General features: G+C 46.1%; 1 protein-coding gene and 1 pseudogene across 1 annotated transcript; one reads left to right on the top strand and one right to left on the bottom strand.

The window, feature by feature from the left end:
* The first annotated feature begins 317 nt into the window (after positions 1-317).
* On the top strand, positions 318-921 carry LOC123856522 (peptidyl-prolyl cis-trans isomerase A-like; annotated as a pseudogene).
* Positions 922-15,211: 14,290 nt separating this feature from the next.
* FAM181B (family with sequence similarity 181 member B) lies at positions 15,212-18,063 on the bottom strand. Its single transcript, XM_045892825.3, has one exon. It carries the CDS (start codon positions 17,866-17,868, stop codon positions 16,582-16,584), a length of 1,287 nt encoding a protein of 428 aa, XP_045748781.1. The 5' UTR covers positions 17,869-18,063; the 3' UTR covers positions 15,212-16,581.
* Between the last annotated feature and the right edge of the window lie 2,839 nt (positions 18,064-20,902).

Below are 20,902 nucleotides of genomic sequence, written 5' to 3'. Positions count from 1 at the left end.
TTGAACCTTTTGTCAACTATGTGAATACAAAAAAAAAAAAAGAAAAGGAAAACCAGAAAGGCGTTCACAGAGGCTGAGGAAAAAGCAAGTGATAGAATAGGCAGCCAGGCCTCCACCGCCTCTGTAAGAAGCATGTAGCACAGAGCAGCGGTTCTCCAACTGAGCTCCAACCCTGGCCCAGCTGCCCCAGTCACCTCAGCAAGTGTCAGTGGAGCTGGGTCTGTTTTTCAAGCCCTCTCCTCACCCCAGGTGATTCTGAAGATCAGCCAGGATGGAGGACCATTCTGCTCTCCAAGGCAAGTCCACGATTTGTTCCTATGTCTAAAACTTTTACCTTAGCCAAAAGGAAACACAAATCTCACTCAGAAGAACAGATGGCAGCCTTGCAGACCCCGCCACCCGGGAGCCCCCCACTCCGCCCAGCCACGGTCAACCCCACTGTGTTCCTTAACATCCGCCTTGGTAGGCGAGCCCTTGGGCCATGTCTTCTTAGAGCTGTTTGCAGACAAAGTTGCAAAGACAGCAGACAACTTTCGTGCTCTGAGCACTGAGAAAGGATTTGGTTCTAAAGATTGCTGCTTTCACGGGATTATTCCAGGATTTCTGTGCACAGGGTGGCAACTACATGCGCCGTAATGACACTGGTGGAAAGTCCATCTATGGGGAGAGAATTGATTATGAGAATTTCATCCTGAAGCATACGGGTCCTGGCATCTTGTCCATGGCAAATGCTGGGCCCAGCACAACCGGCTCCCAGGTTTTCATCTGCACAGCCAACACGCTGAGCGATTGGGTGGCAAGTGTGTGGTCTTGGGCAAAGGGAAAGAGGGTACAGATACTGTGCAAGGCATGGAGCACTTTGGGTGCAGGACCCGCAAGACCAGCGAGAAGATCGCCATCACTGACTGTGGACAACTCTGATATATTTGACTTGTGTTTTATCTTAACAACCAGACCATTCCTTCTGTAGCTCAGGAGAGCACCCCTCACCCCCATCTGCTCGAAATATCCCATATCTTTGTGCTCTTCCTGCACTTTTTAGGTTTCGTATTTTCCTCACTCCCCTCCAAGTCCAGCTGCATTGCAGAGTTAAGTTTATGATTATGAAATAAAAACTAAACAAAAAAAAAAAGAAGAAAAAGAAGAAATAATATCAAACTGACCTAAAACTCAGCTACAAGTTATTAGTGATAGAGTTGGAAACCACTGAATAGCCAACAGGACTTGGATCTTCCTCAGACTCCAGATGAAATGGAAAAAAAAATTCACAGCTAAAGAGGGGATTGTATTCTCTGACCTTGGGATTTTCAGATCCTGCTAATAGTTACTGATCCTTGCACGTAGCAGACACTATGCTGGAGACTGTGTTTTAGTTCATCTTATAAGCACCATGCGGAGACACCAACATTCCCATTTGATAAATGACGAGAACACATACTCAAAACTGGTCAAGGGCCTGACTCACTCAGTGCTTATAAGTAACAGGGTTGTTTACCTCCAAGTGTTAGAAATAACGATACCCGGGGCGCCTGGGTGGCTCAGGTGTTAGGCGTCTACCTTTGGCTCGGGTCATGATCCCAGGGTCCTGGGATCGAGTCCCACATCAGGCTCCCTGCTCCGCGGGAAGCCTGCTTCTCCCTCTGCCATTCCCTCTGCTTGTGTTCCCTGCCTCTCTTTCTGTCAAATAAATAAATAAAAATTAAAAAAAAAAAAAAAAAAGAAAGAGGGGCGCCTGGGTGGCTCGGTTAGGCGACTGCCTTTGACTCGGGTCATGATCCTGGAGTCCTGGGATCGAGTCCTGCCTCGGGCTCCCTGCTCGGCGGGGGGTCTGCTTCTCCCTCTGACCCTCTTCCCTCTCGTGTTCTCTGTCTCTCATTCTCTCTCTCTCAAATAAATAAATAAAATCTTAAAAAAAAAAAAAAAGAAAGAAAGAAAGAACGATGCCCACCCTTGCCTGGCCCTTTGCCAGTAGCCATATCTATGATTTCTAATCATCATACCAACCTTGGAAAGCAGGGAATATTCATATTCCCACTCTCCAGGTGAGAAAAGCAACACTTAGAAAAGTTCCATTACTCTTCCAATGGCATCTCTGGGAAAAGACAGCCGCAGAATTCAGCACAGGTCAGCCTGGGTCTGTGCTGAGTGCGGTGTGGCAACTCCTGGCCCAGGGTCACTGCTCTTGTCGCATCTGGGATTGTTCCCATTTTCCACTGTTTTCCAGCTTGCTCTCAGCACTTGGTGTGTGGTCATGTACAGGAGCAAAGGTAAGGCCCTTGCCCTGAATCGTGGCCCCGCCCACAGAGAGGCTAGTAATTAAAGTCATGCTGCCACACTTCCTGTTTCCTCATGCCATTGTGTGGGCGAGAACAGCTTTTCTTACAATGTCCTGGCAGCAACCGAGACCCGGGCCTGTGCCAAGGTGATTCAGATTCTGTCTGAGTTCCGGGCTACTGTTCAAATGTGTCCCGAGTTTCTCTCAGCCATTTTATCCCCTGCCATGCACTGAAGTCCTGTTGTTATGGACAGAACTGATTAAGAGATCAGATTCTGAGCCGCATTCTGCACCCAGGACTCGGGCGTCCGGGGTCTCCCTGGGAACAACACTGACCGTCCACCATGGGGCCTTCAGAGGGGGGCCTGCTCCCCCCAGGAGAAGGACCAGCCACACGGAGCTGCGAAGACGCGTGCTCCCGGCCCCACCACTGCTGGGAGTCCTTTGGGGGGGAGTTTGTTTTATCTTCGGAGTGAAGCCTCACTCTGCCATCGCTCCTCTCCGAACCAGCTCATGGGAAGGGACCAGTTAGTCACCGGTTCTGAGTCATGGTGGAGGGATGGGCCCTTCTCAGTGCCAGAGCTTCCAGTGACCTTTTACCCCCTGAGACGAAAATCCTGGGGCATCCAGAGCCCTTCCTCACTGGATGCAGAGAAGGGAGGGGACCGAGAAGTCTCAGCTCCCTGCTGAGGTCTCTTTGGGCAATAATGGTAACAATAATAGTTACCGTTTAAAAGGGGTCTTATACAATGCTAGGGCCTCTGTATACCTCACCTAGGGCAGCCACAATCCTATGTGATATCATCATTGCCAGAGACAAAGGGAACTGAGGTTCCGGTTTAGTCATCTGCCCAAGGGCACACAGCTAAAAGGGAAAGGCAGGAATGAACAGTCAGCTCTGACCGCAGAGGCTCCAGAGATGCCCCTCAGCATTCAGCCCACCTGACTAATGTAGCCAGGACCCACCCACAGTGGGTCCTACCAGAAGCTTGGGGTTGCCAGCTAGGCTAGGGACGAGGATAGGCAGGAACAGGAAATAAACTAGAAACATCGAGGGAGCGCCCCTCCCTTAAAAGTAAGGAGCCCCAGTCTTTGTTGGCTCGGGCTGCTGTAACAAAGTACCACAGTGACTAAAACAACAGACATTTCTTTCTCATAGTTCTAGAGGCTGAAAGTCCAAGATTAGGGTGCCAGTGTGGTTGTGTCCTTGGTGAAGATGTTTCTCCTGGTTTATGGACAGCTGTCGTCTTTCTGTGTCTTCACATGACAGAAAGAATGAGCTAGCTCTCTGGCCTTTTCTGATAAAGGCACTAATCCCATCGATAAGAGCTCCACTCTCATGACCTCATTACTACCCATAGGCCTTCCCCTCCAAGTATCACCACATTGGAGATTAATTTTCACCAAACAGATTTTGGGTGGATACAAACATTCAGTCCATAGTACCCACAGTTCAGATACCCTTTAAAAAAGGAAAAGCTGATGGGACACCTGAGTGACAGTCAGTTAAGCATCTGACTCTTGATTTTGGCTCAGGTCATAATCTCAGGGTCGTGAGATCAAGCCCCAGGTCAGGCTCTGCACTCAGAGTGGAGTCCGCTTGAGATTCTCTCTCTGCCCCTACCCCCCATGCACTCCCTCTTTCTAAAATAAATAAATAAATCTTTTTTTTTTTTTTTTAAAGGAAGAGCTGATGACCCAAGTAGATTGTAGAAAGAGAGGAAGGGGGAATATTGGTGGTACTGGGTCCTTGAGGTGACAGAAGCCAGAGCCAGTCCCAACTCAATGTTCCTGGACCCTGGTCTTGAGGAGGAGATTGTCTTCCCACATGAGACCTTCTCAGCAAATAATAGCAAGTCTGTTCTGAGTAGGACCAATGACCCATAGGGCCACAGCTACTTACACAGTGCCCTTGTGCAAATTTGAAGAAGTGGGAGGAAGAGGAGAAAGGTGAGGGCATCCCATTCCTTGGGTGCATAGCTTGGAGAGACCAGGGTAAGCCTGGGCTGGATTTTAGTTTCCATTCACCATCTCCTTGGCTCTGCAGGCTCCACAGTGTGTATGATCTATACAATTCTGTGATCCTGAGTTGTACGACTAGCAATGATAGTAGCAGGTTTATCAGACCCTGTTCTAGACTCACTTGACAAAGCCAGTCTGAGTCTCCTTTTGGGACTGTATGTCTTTTGGACTATATAAGTCTCCGGGGTTCAGGCACTCTCTGGGGAGAGGAAAAGACTCTAAGGGGAGAAATACTAAGACTTTATGCAAATAAAGCAGTAGGTGCTTGAGCAATTAATTGAACATAAAAGAACCCTAGCCATAGCTGTCCCCAAATTGTGGAGTTGTTCACACAAATTATACCACTTCTCCCACTCCTAGTTTTGGCTCACTGTGTGCTGTTCTGGTGTTCGTGTTTTCTGTCTAATAGGTACTAGGGATTCTCCTGGTCAGGCATGAACAGATTTATGTTTATGTTTCTCACTGCAAGAGGACTTATGGCTTATACCCTGGAATCTCTTGTGAACTTAGACAGTGTGAGTCAGTCTTCTAGGATTGGATCAATTCTGGGGCACTGACTAAAATGTCAGATGGAAAACAGGTTTTCACCTGGGCGGATGATAGTAAATAGAAGTAAATTCAGGCTCAGAGAGCAAGAGTACTGTGTTGAATTAACAATGTCTGCCATGACTGCAGGAGTGAGGAGTGGTCCTGCCCACACATTTGCCCAGAGCAAATTTCTGCAAATGCCTGTTACATCCTTCCCTCTCTTTTCCATAGAGAATATGACACTCCCTTGCACTTTCCTCAGACATGCTTGCTGTTCTGAAACTAACCAGAGGTACTCTGACTTCACATGTCATAACCCAGCAGCCTGGGCCACGTAGGCATAATTGAGATGGCAGGTTGGGACACAGATTATTTAGATTTGTTGAGAGATCTCTCCATAAGATGACCTGGATGACATTTCTTTCTCTTTTTTTCTTCACCTTTATTGAGATATAACTGACATACCACATGGCATAAATTTAAGATGTACAATGTGATAATGGGATAAACATATATATTGCAAAGTGATTACTGCAATAAGGCTAATTATATTATATGAGGTGATGAGTCACCCATGACCTCATATAGTTACCACTTTTTGTTGGGGTAGTGGTAAGGACATTTAAGATCTACTCTTTTAGCAACTTTCAAATATACAATACAATATTGTTAATTATAGTCACCATGCTACACATTACACCTCACAACTTACTCATCTTATAACCAAAAGTTTTTACCCTTTGACCAACATCTCCTAATTATCCCCACCCCCCAGCCTCTAGGCAATCACCAAGCTGTTCTTTTTTCTATGTGTTTGACTGTAGATTCCACATTTAAGTGAGATCATATAGGATTTGTCTTTCTCTAGCTGATTTATATTACTTAGCATGGTGCCCTTAAGTTTCATCCATGTTGTCACAAGTAGCAGAATTTCCTTCTTTTTTAAGACTGAGTAACATTCGTGTGTATGACATTTTATATATCCATTCATCCACCAGGGAACATTTCAGTGGCTCTGATATCTTACCTATTGTGAACAATGCTGCAATGAACTTGATGCAAAATCTCTTTGAGATAGCGATTTCATTTTCTTTTGATATATATCCTATAGTGGGATTGTTGGATCATATGGTAGTTCTATTTTAAATTTTTGAGAAAACTCCATACTGTTTTCTATAATAACTGTACTAATTTGCATTCCTAACGGTGCACAAGAGTTCGCTTTTCGCCACAGCCTTGCCAATATTTGTCTCTTGTCTTTTTAACACTAGCCAATATAATGGGTGTGAGACATTTCACTATAGTTTTGATACCCATTTCCCTGATGTTTAGTGGTGTTGAGCACCTTTTCATATACCTGTTGGCCATTTGCATGTCTGGAGAAATGTGTATTCAGGTCTTTTGCCCATTTTTAGATCGAGTTATTTGTTGTTTTGCTATTGAGCTTTTGGAGTTCCTTACATATTTTGGATGTTAACCCCTTACCAGATGTATTGTTGCAAATATTTTCTCCCATTCCATAGGTTGCTTTTTTACTTCACTGATTTTTTTTTCTGTACAGAAGCTTTTTAGTTTGATGTAGTCTCACTGTTGATTTTTTATTTTATTGTTTGTGCTTTTGTTGTCATACCTGAAAAATCATTTCCAAGGCCAATGTTAAGAAGCATTTTCCTTATGTTTTCTTCTAGGGGCTTTGTGATTTCACATCTTATATTTAAGTCTTTTAATCCATTTCAAGTTAGTTTTTGTGAATGGTATAAGATAGGGGTCCAATTTCAATGTTTTGATGTGAATATCCAGTGTTCCCAGGACCTTTTATTGAAGAGACTGTCTTTTCCCCAGTAGAGTCTCCCCAAGGAGTCTTCTTGGCTCCCTTGTCAAATATTAGCTGACTGTGCATGCATGGGTTTATTTCTGAAGTCTCAATTCTATTTCATTGGTCTATGTTTCTGTTTTTATGCCAACACTATACTGTTTTGATGACTATAGCTTTGCAACACAGTTGAAATGAGAAAGGGCTATACCTCCAGCTTTGTTCTTCTTTCTCAAGATTGCTTTGACTATTTGGGGGTTTTGTGGTTCCATGCAAATTTTAAAATTGTTTGTTCTAGTTCTGTAAAAAATACCATTGGGAATTTGATAGGGATTGCATTAAATTTGTAGATTGTCTTGAGTAGTATAGACATTTTAATAATATTAATTCTTCTGATTCATGGATACAGGGTATCTTTCCATTGATTTGTATCCTCTTCAGTGTCTTTCATCAAAGTCTTATAGATTTCCCTGTACAGATCTTTCATCTCCTTGGTTAATTTTATTCCTATGTATTTTATCTTTTTTATGCTATTGTAAGTGAGATTATTTTCTTTTTTTTTTTTAATTTTATTTATTTATTCATGAGAGACAGAGAGAGAGAGAGAGAGAGAGAGAGAGGCAGAGGGAGAAGCAGGCTCCCAAGGAGCAGGGAGCCCGATGCGGGACTCGATCCCAGGACCCTGGGATCATGACCTGAGCCGAAGGCAGACGCTTAACCATCTGAGCCACCCAGGCGCCCGAGATTATTTTCTTTATTTCTTTTTTAGATAGTTCACTGTTAATGTACAGAAACACAACAGATTTTCATATGTTGATTTTGCGCCCTGAAATTTTATAGGCTTTATTAGTTCTAACAGTTTTTTTGGTGGAGTCTTTAGGGTTTTATATATATAATATTATGTCATCTGCAAAGAGAAACAATTTTACTTCTTCCTTTCTGATTTGATGTCTTTTCTTTCTTTTTCTTGCCTGATTGCTCTAGCTAGGACCTCCAGTACTATGTTGAATAGGAGTGGTGGGAGTGGGCATCCTTGTTTTGTTCCTGATCTTAAAAGAAAAGGTTTTAGCTTTTCACTGTTGAGTATGATGTTAGCTGTGGGTTTATCATATATGACCTTTATTATGTTCAGGTATGTTCCCTCTATACCTAGTTTGTTGAGAGTTTTCATCATAATGCTGGCCTCATAAAATTGGCTGACTAGTATGATCAAGAAGGGCCACAGGTTGTACCTGTAGTTGGCTGGGACCACCCCCTGGATTCCATGCAGGCTGTTGGCTATGCTCTCCTGTTGGGTGGGGTTGCTATTCAAGATCCTTGATAGGGTGGGGCTTCAGACTATGCTTAGCAATCAACCTAGGCTACGAAACTGGGCAAGATTGGTGCCCAGGCTCCCTGCTTGGGTGAGGCTACAAGCTGTGCTCTGCAGTTAGGCAGGGCTGCTGACTTGGCTCCCTGCCAAAGCAGGTGGTAAACTGAGCTCCAAGCCTGCCCAGGGTCTCTGGCCAGGCTCTCTCATTGAGCAGGGCTGGAAGCTATGCTCAGTAGTTGGGCAGGGCTGTTAGCTTGCCACCCTATCTGGGCAAGGCCATAGAATGGGATCTACAGCTGGGACAGCCCATTGGCTGGGAACCCAAACCAGGTGGAACTGCCAACCAACCCCCCTGGCCAGACAGGGCTACTGGCTGAGCTCTGCAGATAAGTAGGGCCCCTGGCTGGGCTTTCTGCTGGGGTGCCACCACCAGCAGGAATATAGTGGGCTAAGATCCACATGCTTGCTGTGAGCCTCTCCCTCTTCTCAGTCTCTAGCTGATCCCTGGTGGTCTAGCCCTGCTGATTCCCCTAGTGATGAAGTAAGACTAAAGTGGGCCTCCTGGGAAGCATCCCAGAATGCTGGGGAAGCTGGATGTCCACCTTGGGTTCTCTTTTCCCACAGGAAAAACTGTAGGCCCAGGAGATCCTCTAGGTGCGGTGCTATGCTGGCCTATGAGAGAGGTGATGTAGTCAAAGCGAAACAGCAGCTTAGTCATGAGGTGCTGAAGGCAAGTATGACTTGGACTTGGATATGTGCCCGGGGGGAGAACAGGATGAGAAGGGCAGGTGAGACATTCAGGGTTGTTAAATTCAATGAATGGTGATCACATGAGAGGCAGGATTCTCATCCCAAGGCATCTTTGATTCTACTTTAAGCAGTGGCTGGAAGTGCAGAGAATTTGGTAGCAAGGAAGGACAGAGTCTTGCCAATAGCAAAGAAGGCTAGCAATTTGTTCCCATGATAAATGTTTGAGACCCTGTATGTCAGACAGATAGTCCCAGAGGTATAACACACAGTGCCTGCGCTCACAAGCTTCAAGTTTAACAAAGAGGAAGGGTCCCAGCCCCAGCTAAATGAACTAGGCATCCTAATAGAGCTCTAGACTTCCCTGAGCTTGAGTGGGAGACAGGGCAAAAACCATGCCACGCACATTAAGCACACACCAAGGAGGGTAGACGAAAGGCTACACCATCTTGAGCAGACTTGCCTGCTTCCCCACCACCAGGTGGTACCAAGGTGGCCGTTAGACGTACCTCTCTGTAAGGAGCAGATTCCCATGCACTGTCAGGAAGCCCTTACTGGTCCAGAGGCCGAGTATCTACAGCTCAGTGCAGCTGTATGTGATGAGGTTCAACAATAGCCTCAGAGGGCATACAAATAGCCACAACACTCTGCCGATGTGCCTCCAGCCTGGGCCTGAACAGAACTGCTCCGACCACTCTCTAGCGTTTTTGGCTACTGAGAGCCCCTCCCTCAAATTGTGGACAGCTTCTAGAGTTTTTCTTATATCTGTACAGAGTCCCTTTCCTAGAATTCCCTGACATAAAATGAAATAAATGTGGTTTGGTTACATAAGACTTGTTTAAGCACAAAAAAAACCCACTTTGTGTGACACAAATAATAGGATTAATTTTTAGTTGCCATGGTGTTCATTATTTTATTAGTTTCCTAGGGCTGTTGTAACAAAGTACCATAAACTGGGTAGCTTAAAACAACAGAAATTTATTATCTCGTGGTTCTGGAGGCTAGAAGTATGACATCAAGGTGTCAGTGTGACCACACTCTATGAAGTCCTAGAGAAAGATCCTTCCTTGCCTCTTCCAGCTTCTGGTGTTTGCTGTACAGTCCTTGGTCCTCCTTAGCTTGCACTGCATCGATCCAGTTACACGGCTGTCTTCCCTCTTCACGTCATTACATGTTGTCTTCCTCTATCTGGATCTACCTCTGTGTCCAAATTTCTCCTTTTTTAAAGATGCTGGTTATATTGGAATAGCTCCCACGCTAGTGACCTCATTTTAACTGGATTACCTCTGTAAAGACCCTATTTCCAAATAAGGTCACATTCTGAGGGTCTGGGAGTTTGGAATATGTTTATAGAAACATCACCATTTAAAAAAAAAAAAGATTTGTTTATGTATTAGAGAGAGAGAGCAGGGTTAGTGAGGGGCAGAGGGAGAGGGAGAGAGAATCCTCACACAGACTCCCTGCTGAGCACTGAGCCCATCCCAGGACCTTGAGATCATGACCTGAGCCAAAATTGACAGTCAGCTGCTTAACCGACTGAGCCACAGACGCCCCTAAGAATATCACCTTTTGAAAGTGAAAAAAAAAAAAAACTGCCTATATCATTCATTTAGCAACAAAACTATCGAGTACTTTATGACATCTCTTAAAATATTTTGCTTTGTTTCTTCACTTCCATATTGACACTGAACATTTCATTGTGTCAACTGCTCACCTCAATTGCAGACTCATTAAAAACGGGGTTTCTAGTTATTGCTGATCTCACAGAAGAAAATTCTGGTCACACTCTATACATGGGACAAATGATTGAAAGCCTGTCACAATATCTTCAGTGCCTGTCACCAAATGCCCTGCTCCAGGCAAAACAACTCTGCTTGCTGGTTTGATAAAATTACTGGTATGGTTGTTATTCCACACACATAATTCCTGCCACAGTTAGGGTTCCCACAGAAGAGGGGTCTCTTTGCACAGTAGGTTCTTAACAAATAGTGACATATGATTATATGGGCAATTGACAAGTTTGGGGTGAAGGTCAAACATGTGGATGAGTGGGAAGTTTCTTTTTCATCTCTAAAGCACCATAAAATTCATCCAGTAATCATTTATTACATGTTACTATTGCCAGATTCCAGAAAGTGATAAGAATGCAGAGGCAATTACCTGCTCCCAATAAAGGAAGCAGAGAGATAACAACTGTTATAACAGTGTAATTAATTGCTATAAGAAGATAAGCCTGGGATTTGAGAGTATCATAGATGATTCCAGAGTAGAGGGGCTTAATTGATCTAGGGAAGTTAAAAAAGAAGTTGGGACTTAAGCTGAGAATAACAGGGTTAACAGAAATTAGCAAGTAGAGAAAATGAGGAGTGCATTCTAGGTATAAGTAGGGCAGGAATAAATTCATGGAAGTGATATAGATATGGAGTATTCAAGCAACTATTTATAATTAGTACTAAATTCCCAAAACACAGGGACTATGGAGGACCAGTAGGTGAGACCAGAGAGGCTGGCAGGAGCCACATGTTTAAGCTGAGGACTTTGAATTTCACCTTGGAAATGACAGGGAGCCACTGAAAGATTTTAAGGAAAGTAATGATTGCACTAAAGTTGTTTTTTAGAAATAACAGCTCAGGGAGTGATGGTGAAGATGGATTAAAGGATCGTGACCTCATAGACAAGAAAGTCATTAGGAGATCCTTACACTAGGTTAGGTGGGAGGTGATGAGGGTTCAAACTAAGGAAGTGACATTGGCAAAGGAGTGCTGAAGAGACACACAAGAGTTGCTTAGAACAGCATCTTTCAAACAGCAAGCCCAACTCATTAGTGAGCCATAAAAGCCACGGAGTGGATAATAACCAGGTTTTATTAAATAGAAAAGAAAATATCAGTGTTTCACATAGCTCCTAGTAAGAATCTGGGCTTGGTAAAAAAAATTTTCAATGATCTATTAAAATAGATCATTGAATATTAATATAGATAATAATCTAATAATACCTAAATTATTAAATGTGAGTATGTTTATATGGATATGAACTTATATGAATAGGAAATGGATATATTGAGACATAACATAAAATGAGGTTTTTCTGAAGGTGATGAAGAAAAATATTTGAGACATACTGACTTAGAAGCTAGTATGGACTAAGCCTAGGCAACTGTTTGGTCAGGATGAGAGCCGCTACAAGAAGAGTGTGGCCAGGTTGACTGTGGGCTACTCCAGTTGTGTATGCATTCAATTTCGGACATAAAGTTTGAAGAGCTTATGAGCCCTCACCCCTCCAAGAGAAGTTGTCTAGGAAATAGGAGGGGAAATGGGTCTAGGATGGAGGAAAGAAGCCAAGCAGGCCTAGATTTGGGGGGTCCTCAGTGCATCAGTGATAGCTGGAACCCTGGGAAGAGCCACCATCACTGGGAAAGAATGTGTGGAGTATAAAGAGCAAAGGGCCGAAGTGAGAGGAGCCAGAGGCACATCAGTGGATGGGAGTTCCAGCAAGAAGTGGGCATGGCCACAAAGTTAGGAGAAAACCAAAAGAAGATGATATTCCAAAAACCCAAGGAGGAGAGCTTTAGGAAGGTGGGGCCCAGTTGTTCAGATGCAGTGCTGAGGTCAAAAAAGCTGAAGGCTGAAGACCCTGTGGTTGGTGACTGAGACTTCAGTGAGAACAATTTTGGGGAAACACTAGGCAGAAGTAGAGTGACCATCCATACCAGTTTGCCCAGGACTGAGGGGCTTCTTGGAACTTTCAGGGCTAAAACCGAGACAGTCCCACACAAACTGGGGTGGTTAGGACCCCAAATAGGCAAGGTTTAAATAGGTGAGGTGGAGGCAAAAAGTGTGGATTCTTTTCCTGAAAGACTCAACTCTAAAGAGAAGACAACAAAGGAATATCTAGAGAAGAGCTTTCCACTTCTTTATTCTCTCTCTTTCTTATTTTTAATCCATATCAAATGTTTATTTCTAGGAGGAGAGGAACAAGTGAGGGTGAGGCCGAAGATACAGATGACTAAAGATGATTGATGGAGCAGCATATTGTTCTCATGAAGTAGGAGGGGCAGGATGCTGAGCCTCGAAGGCAGGAGAAGGTCCTGCCTGCTGGAGAGAAAAACTCCAGAAAAACTGTGAAAGAGGGGATGGGAAATAGAGGGAAATGAAAACAGATGCTCTCCATCTTGTCGGGATGTGGGAGTGAGGAGAGGGGTAGGGCAGAGGCTTGAATGGAGATGAGAAAAGGCTTAGGACAGCCACTTAAAGGATGCAGGAAGACACTCCAACACATTCCAGGCACCAAGTTTGAGGTGGGCAATCATGAATATGCAGCATACACTGTAATTATTACCAACTAGGTTAAGATCCGTAGCCTGTCCAAAGTCATACAATTGCAAGCATATTGTATTTCTTATCTTGAAAAATATCTATCATTGTACCCCCCCCAAAAAATCTCTACAAGCACTTATGTGACTCAACAAGAGACAAAAATACTTTCTAACAGGCTGCACTAGAAAATAACATATGAGAGGAAGCAACAATAACGTCAGCCCTTGGCCGGACTATTATTAATGGCTGCTACTTACGGTACTACAGCAGGTGGCATGATCATGGTCAGACACACACGTGCTCAGATGGGAAGGCAATGTGGGGAGAAGAGGAATCAGACATGGGGCAATTGGAGCCTGCATAGTGACCAAGCACACGTTCTCCGAGTCCTGGATAACATGGGGGTTTGGAACCTTGGCGTAATGCCAAGCCTTGGCTGGCTGGTACTGAGAACTAGCCCTTCCCTCTTGGTGGGTATTAATACATTCCCTATGCCAAATCCCCACGATAACTCCTTGTGAAGACTGTTACTCAATTTTGCCAACAGGAAGCCTGTGTCTCAATATGGCCGAGTAACTGGTCCACCGCTGGTAAGTTAGCACAGCTAAGATATAGCTAAATTGATTGATGGAACCCCTCCCTTCAGCCTTCCTTTGTCATGAGGATTATAAAAATACCTAAGCACAGGCCTTTGTAAGAATTAAATGAGACCGGGCGCCTGGGTGGCTCAGTCGTTAAGCATCTGCCTTCGGCTCAGGTCATGATCCCAGGGTCCTGGGATCGAGTCCCACATCGGGCTCCCTGCTCGGCAGGAAGCCTGCTTCTCCCTCTCCCACTCCCCCTGCTTGTGTTCCTGCTCTCGCTGTCTCTCTCTCTGTCAAATAAATAAATAAAATCTTAAAAAAAAAAAAAAATTAAATGAGACCATGTCTGCAAAAGTGCCAGGGACCCCCCATAGACGCTGTTTCTATATTTGTCTAGGACAGTGGTTCTCAACTGGCAGCCATCTTGCCCCTCAGGGGACACGTGGTAATGGGGATGTTCTTGTCACTACTGGGGCAGTGTCATTGTTATCTAGTGGGTAGAGGCCAGGGATGCGCTAAACATTCTACTATGCACAGGACAGCCTGCATAGCAATGAATTATCTTGAACAAAAAGTCAATAGCAGTGAGGTTGAGAACCCCTGTTGGTAGTATAATGCAGGGGACTGGGGACCCTACACACTAGCAAAGCACAGCAGGTCTTGCTGTTCGGATATTTGTAGATCTGGATCTTGGGCCCATTACTTGATTTCAACAAGTTATTTAACAAGTCTGAGCCTCTCTTTTCAAACGGGGATAATAATAGCACCTACCTCATGGCACCGTTAAGGAGCTCAGTGCAGGCACAGGGAAACACACAGTGTTGGTATTATCACTGTTAATGAAAGGCATGGAAAAATCCTGGGAGAGAAAGAACCTGTTTTACTGAACTGGGTATAAAAAGAAAGAAGAAATTAAGAAAGAAACATTGCAGTGCCTGCTATGGCCTTAGTAATCGACACAGGGTTGTTAACGTTTTCCTCCTGTGAAATTCTACCCTGGGTAATACTCATCATAAAGTAGTTCAGAGAAATTAAACGACTGTTGAATAATATTCTGCTAACACAATGGAATTAGTCACTTTTTATCACTTTGAAAGAAATCTGATAGACACCAAGTTTCTGGAGTTGAAAAAGTTCTCTTATCATTAACAAGATTCATTGCTCTATTTCCTGTGGCGCTATCTTAAGAAAGGTTTTATTTAGAATAAAAGAGACTCAGTAATACCACTTAAAGTTGTCTGCCATGTCTCGATACCCATTAGTTTCTTGACAAATTCCTTTCTGAAAATGTCACAGCACTTTTGACTTGTACAAACATTAATCTGGATTTTAACATCTTTTGCAGTAACACGGGGGTTTCTACTTTCTCACATGTAGATATTCTTAGAATCTGCCTTGAACCGAGGCAGCTCTTTGCAATGTCATTAATCAGTAAATGACATCTCCTTACACATCCTGAATGTTGGTCTTCATGCATTTTCATGGCAGGTCTGCAGAACTAAAGGGCTCCCTCTTTTCTTTCCAGCTGCTTCCCTCCCCACCCAGTCTTTCCTTCTCTGCCCCTCAACCACACCGATGACATCATCTGTTCTCTCTGCCACATTATGGCTGGTTAAAACATTTATCTGACTTTTCCCCCAAATCTCTCTCAGATAACAGATCGGACTCTTCCGGGCCCTTCAAATTCCATTCATCAACCCTGCTATTTAGGGAATAGAGACTCCTTAGGAAACTCATACCCTCACCATTCCCTTCCACGGGGAGAGTGTGAATATAGGGAGTGAGGACACACAGGGAGGCAGAAACCAAGCAAGGGGGTGTGGGGTGGGGAGTGGAACAGAAGGGAGAAAGGGTAGATAGCATTTACAGCTTGTAAGGGAAAGGGCAATCACCAGGCATAGGCCAAAAAAGAGCATGAGACTCACAACCCTAATGGCTTCCATCTGTATAAACTATTGATACATGTATATAAAATATGGATACCTGCAAAACCAATGAAGCAGCCCCAAGGAGTTTTATATATTTCCCCTCTGAGCTACCCAACAACCTATAAAGAAGAGATAAGAGAAGGAATATTATCCCCTTCCTCTCAAATAAGGAAATTTAGATACAAAGATATTGTAACTTGCCCAGTGCCACCTTAGCAAAGTGGCTGAAGAACGGGAAAAGGAGAGAAATGGACCCCAAGGTTTGCCAAATTTAAACTTCTACATAAAGAAAAGCTGACAGAAAAAAATATCAAGAGAGAGCAACAGGAGACCATAGAAAGAGAAGGAAAGTAAGCAACAGCACTGGAGAGAGTGGAAAGAAATAGAAGTATATGAGATGGAAGAGGAAGGGAGCAGAGAACACTGAGTGTCAGAGAAGAGTCGCACGCAAAAGGATCAGCGCACAGGAGGTCAGCAGTGGGCCACTGACCTCCTGTCCTCAATACCACTCTCACCTCGCAAGGCAAGGAGACCATACCGAAAACCGTCCTCTAAGAAAACACCCCAATCAATAACGTATCTTCGCTCCAGTCTTTTCAATAGAGGCTTTAATTCATAATGCACTCAAAAGGGAAGGAAAGGGAGGAACCAGCGCACTGTTTGGATGGGGCAATTACACTGAACACACTGACCTTTTGCTGAAAAGTTGTAGAAGGGTCAGGTGGCTACAGAAGCCACCCCTTGTCCCTTCCACCATCCCCACCCCATTCCCCAAAGCCCGGCGTGGTTTCTTGCTTGTCTGGTCCAGGAAGAACCTACCAACGGCTTTTTTCGGGTTTTTTTGTTTTGTTTTGTTTTGTTTTTTTAACACTTGAGGCTGTGATTAAAACAACCCCCCCAACTCCTCTTCATTTTTTTTAAGTTTCTTTTATTAATTGAATATTTTAAAATCCCGTTTCATCTCCACGTGCACTTTCCTATCGTTCTCAGGCTTAGGAGAAACCCGGAGGCGGGAGCTCCCCACAGCAGTCGCAAACAGGCAACGGTACCTCTCCCTCAGTCCCGGTGCGCCCCCTCCTCCCCGGGCGCCCCTTCCCAAACGCCGTCCGGTCTCCAGAGGCTGGAGTAAGCCGTGCGGCTGTAGCCCGCGCTGTAATCATAGGACACCTGATGCGGCGGCGGGGGCGGGGGCGGGGGCAGTGCGCAGTCTGAGAAGAAGGGGGCGAAAGACGCCAAAAGGCCGGGCGCGTCCTCTCCGCCGGGAGAGTCCGCCGCAGAGGGGTACAGGGAGCGCAAGGGCTCGTTCAAGGTCAAGCCGCCGCGGGGGGCGGCCAGGGGCGGCTTCTTGGTCGGGGGGCAGCCCGGGGCGCTCCAGGACTCGGAGTACAGTAGGCTCCCCACCATCGCGGGTGGCGGCTCAAAGAGACCGGGCTCCAGCTCCGGGGGGCCCCGCAGGACGGCGGCTCCCGTGGGAAACACATCGAGAGGCTCCGCGGCGAGCAAGACACTCGCCTCGGTGCCGACGCCGTAGTCCGGCCCCAGCAGCTCGAAGAACTCCACGGCTTCCGCGCCCTTCTCCAAGTCGCCCAAGCTCACGCCGGGCCCCGACGGTCCGCAGCCACCGCCTCCCGCCCGGGACGGCTCGGTGAAGAAGGACGGCGGCAGGTTGCGGGCCCGCAACGGGACCTTCCTGGCGCCGGGGACGGCCGTACCTCCCGCGGGGCCGGCCGCGTCCCCTCCCGAGCCCCCAGCGCCCGCTCCACCGAGCCCGGCCACGGGCGCCGCCACCGAACCCCTGGCCCGCTCGTCGCCCCCGGGGACGTGGCGCAGCGAGTCGAAGAGTGCAGCCAGGCTCCGGCTCTGCAGGCTGGCGGCAGCCGCGGCCTGAGACGCCTCCCGCCGGGGGGCAGCCTTGCCGTGGGGCGGGACCGCGACGGTCTGGGCGCCGGGGGCGGCTGGGGGCCGCTTGGCCGGCGCGTCCGCTGCGCCTGGAGAGGGCGGGCCGGGGGGCGCGGCGCCCATGAGGCCGCTGCAGCGCTTGATCTGCTTCTGCAGGTACTTGCGGTGGTTCACCTTCCGCTTCGACTTGCCGGGCTTGTCCAATGCCAGCTTGATGTTGCTGGACGCCGAGTCGATGAAGCTGAGCAGGTCGCGGGTGGCCTCGCGCACGTCCCCGCCCTCGGCGCCGGCCAGCAGCGCGCCCGCTGGTGTCCCGGTCTCATCATCCTCGAAACAGCAGCCCTTGTCCAGGGCTCCGAAGGCGCCCCCCAGCCCGTCCGGGGAGCCCCCGAAGCCGAAGGGGACGAAGGGGTGCGTGCTGAGGAGCGCCGCCTGCACCGCCATCGCCGCGACTCCCAGGCGGCCCGCCGCGCGGCTGGTGCGCCCCTGGCCGATTCCCGCCCGCGACCCAGGCCCGGCTCCCGCCCTGGCGCGGCGCGCGCGGCGCAGCCTCCTCGCTCGGGGCCGGGCTCGCTGCTGGCCTCGCGGGGGAGCTCATTAGGTCTTGTAAGCGAGGGGCGGAGGGAGGGAGCGCAAGGCTACCGCCCCGGTGGCGAAGGGGAGGGGCTTACTTAGCCAGGCCGGGGGCGTGGGGGGGAGGGAGGGCGTTTTTCCAGCTTTCAGGGCTTTCTCAAGCTCATCACTTTAACCCCTTCGTTTCCCTGCGGCGTTTCTGTGGGCTAGCTGCAGCAGCACGAGGCGAGGATAAGATGGCCTGGCCTCAAACTCCAGCTCCTGGACCACCACGCTCTGGCGCGGGAGACTCTCCCTGAGGCTGAGAAGGCAAGAGTCCAAGGAGGTGGGTTCAGCCCCCTGCTCTGGTAACAATAATAGCCACCAGGTATTGGGGGCTTGCTTATGCCAGGCGCTGTGTGTACATTATCACATTTCATTTTTGAACAATATCCCTTATTAATAATAAGTGCATATTATTATCACCATCTAACAAATGAAGAAGCAGCCTCAGAGGGTTCGGTGAGTTGGCCTAAGCCATATTCAGTCCAGTTCAACTCCAAAGCCATTCCTAAGTCCTTCACAGAATTTGTGCTTTGACTTGGCCCTTTCCTCTTCATCTATATGATGAGAGAAGGCAACTAATGTGTCTTCAAGCTATAGACCTGCTCCTAAGGCTCTAATTGGAGTTTCCACAGGACTCTCAAGACCGGTAATCCTTCTTCTACCCTATTTCTATTATACTCTTCTTTCTATTGTTACAAATAACAATTAGCTTATAGTAAACTGAGGCAAGCACTGGACCTATCTTTTAATATTGTAGAGAGACAGCAGGAGGCAAAGGAGAATGGAGTCACTACCCTAAGCCAGCTGGTGCTTGAGAGAGAACCCTGTGTGTGTATAAAACTTACAGCATCTTAGGACAAAATATGGATGGGAACCTCTCCCCTACTTGTCATGCCATTTAAGTTGTCCTTCTGGAACTTCAGTTGCATTTCAAGGATCACCCTGAAGTTCACTTGGATCTGGTTTCACCTGGGCGATCCTCTTGGGATAGAAAAAATGAGCAATATTGTAGATCACGGAAGATGATTCAGAGAAGATGTGTCTGTTCCCCATTCTGTCTTAGCTCCACCACTCAGTAGCTCTGTGATTTGGGTTAAAATCCATATTCTGATAAATACATGGCTTTGGCCAAACCAGCCAACCTCTCTCTGCCTTAATTTACTCACGTTAAATGCAGGTAAGGGTCGCCCACCTTATGGGCACCTGTCATATTTAAAGGAAACATCCTGTGAAAAATCCTTATCTGTTGACTCTTGCATACCCTGTGATGAGTATTCACCCTTATTTCTCTAAAACACAAGAAGGTGACTATATTCCCTTATGTATTTTCTGTCACAGGGTGTTCATGAGGATTCAGTGAGATCACATATATGAACACACAGTGATAGAAAAGACATATAAGGTGTGTGATAAAGTGTTCTCTAAATAAGTTATGATAGGGGCACCAGGGTGGCTCAGTCGGTTAAGTGACTGACTCTTGATTTCAGCTCAGGTCATGATCTCAGGATTGTGAGATTGAGCTCCCCCCTCAGCAGGGAGTCTGCTTGAGATTCTCTCTCTCCCTTTCCCTCTGCCCCTCCCCCCCAAATAAATGAATAAATCTTTAAAAATAAACAAATAAGTTAAGTTATGATAGTTTAGATGCAGAGTCTGCCTCAGGGAGATGCAGACCATCTCTTATGAAACTCTTTTCTTTAAGCCTCATTTTTCAGGATGTAGCAAAATGATTTTTGAGCACCCTGAAGGCACAGACTTATCAAAGAAGAGAACCCAGATGAGCACTCTCCATTTAGGAGATGAAGTAGACACTTCCTAAACCAACATAGCTGAATCAAACTTTTAATTTTTTTTAATTAAGGTGGCTCAATTATAATTTACCTTTCATTAGAGTTACACTCAGGATTTTGTCTTCAATCACTGGACTATCTGTTTTACTCTTGGTGACATTTGCACTAAGAAAATTGTGTGAGCCTGTTACTGAGTTGTGTTTCTCACCTGTCAGATGTGGATGTCAGCACTTCCCTTCCCCTTTTTGACAGGACCATTCCATAGGCCTCCATGTCTGGCAGCTAAGAGCACTCTTTTTTTCACCTTCTTTTAACTGAGCAGGTCTTACAAATCCCCAGACACAGATTGCATAGGACTTTACATTTGTTATCTTTAGTCTGAAAAATCTCTCTTAATCTGCAGAGAGTTAACTAAGCCCTAACATAATCATATTCAAAATAAATAGAATATTAAGGGTGTCATATGTGAAAGTCTCTTCATTTCCAGACCTTTGGAGTTTTAAGCTCAGAGTTGTTTTGGAGTTAGATGAGGACAGGTTCAAATTCTGGCCTTTCACTTGCTAGTGGGTTCTTGGACCAGTCAGTTCATCTTCCCGAGGCTCAGTTTCCTTATCTGAAAAATGGGAATGGTTATAACTATTCTCAGAGTCTTTGTGAGAATTACATGACATAAAAGACAAATAATACCTCTGAGTCTTACTTTTCTCATCTGTACAATAAAGATAATTTCAACTCCTCAAAGATTTTGTGAGTCGGTGCATATGAAAGTTCCTGGCATGAAATAGGGGCTCAACAAATATCCATGTTCTTGATTCCTTAGGCCTCACCAGTTCCTTACCAACACATCACTCTATAAAATCAGCATCATCTGTCCTTTCCCCCAACAAAGTGACTATTTTCAAATGCAAGAGAGCAGCTCCACTTGAAGGCTGTAGAAACTTAGAAAAAGGCAATCTAATGTAGCAGAGGGAGAGCTAAAATTAAGAGCCTGAGATGAAGACTGGAGTCCAATCCTGCCTTTTATTATCCAACTGATTATAGAAAAGCCCAATGTTTCCATCTATAATATGGGA

Source organism: Mirounga angustirostris, unplaced genomic scaffold, assembly GCF_029215605.1.
Source record: "Mirounga angustirostris isolate CCGP_5_RB_7025 unplaced genomic scaffold, mMirAng1.0.hap1 SCAF_13, whole genome shotgun sequence".
In the NCBI taxonomy this organism is placed as follows: Eukaryota; Metazoa; Chordata; class Mammalia; order Carnivora; family Phocidae; genus Mirounga; species Mirounga angustirostris.
Note: the sequence above shows the minus strand (reverse complement) of the source record. Positions and strands in the feature narration are given on the sequence as shown.

What these genes read in the sequence shown, in the direction of transcription:
- FAM181B (XM_045892825.3), bottom strand. Translation starts at nt 17,868, where the DNA reads ATGGCGGTGCAGGCGGCGCTCCTCAGCACGCACCCCTTCGTCCCCTTC.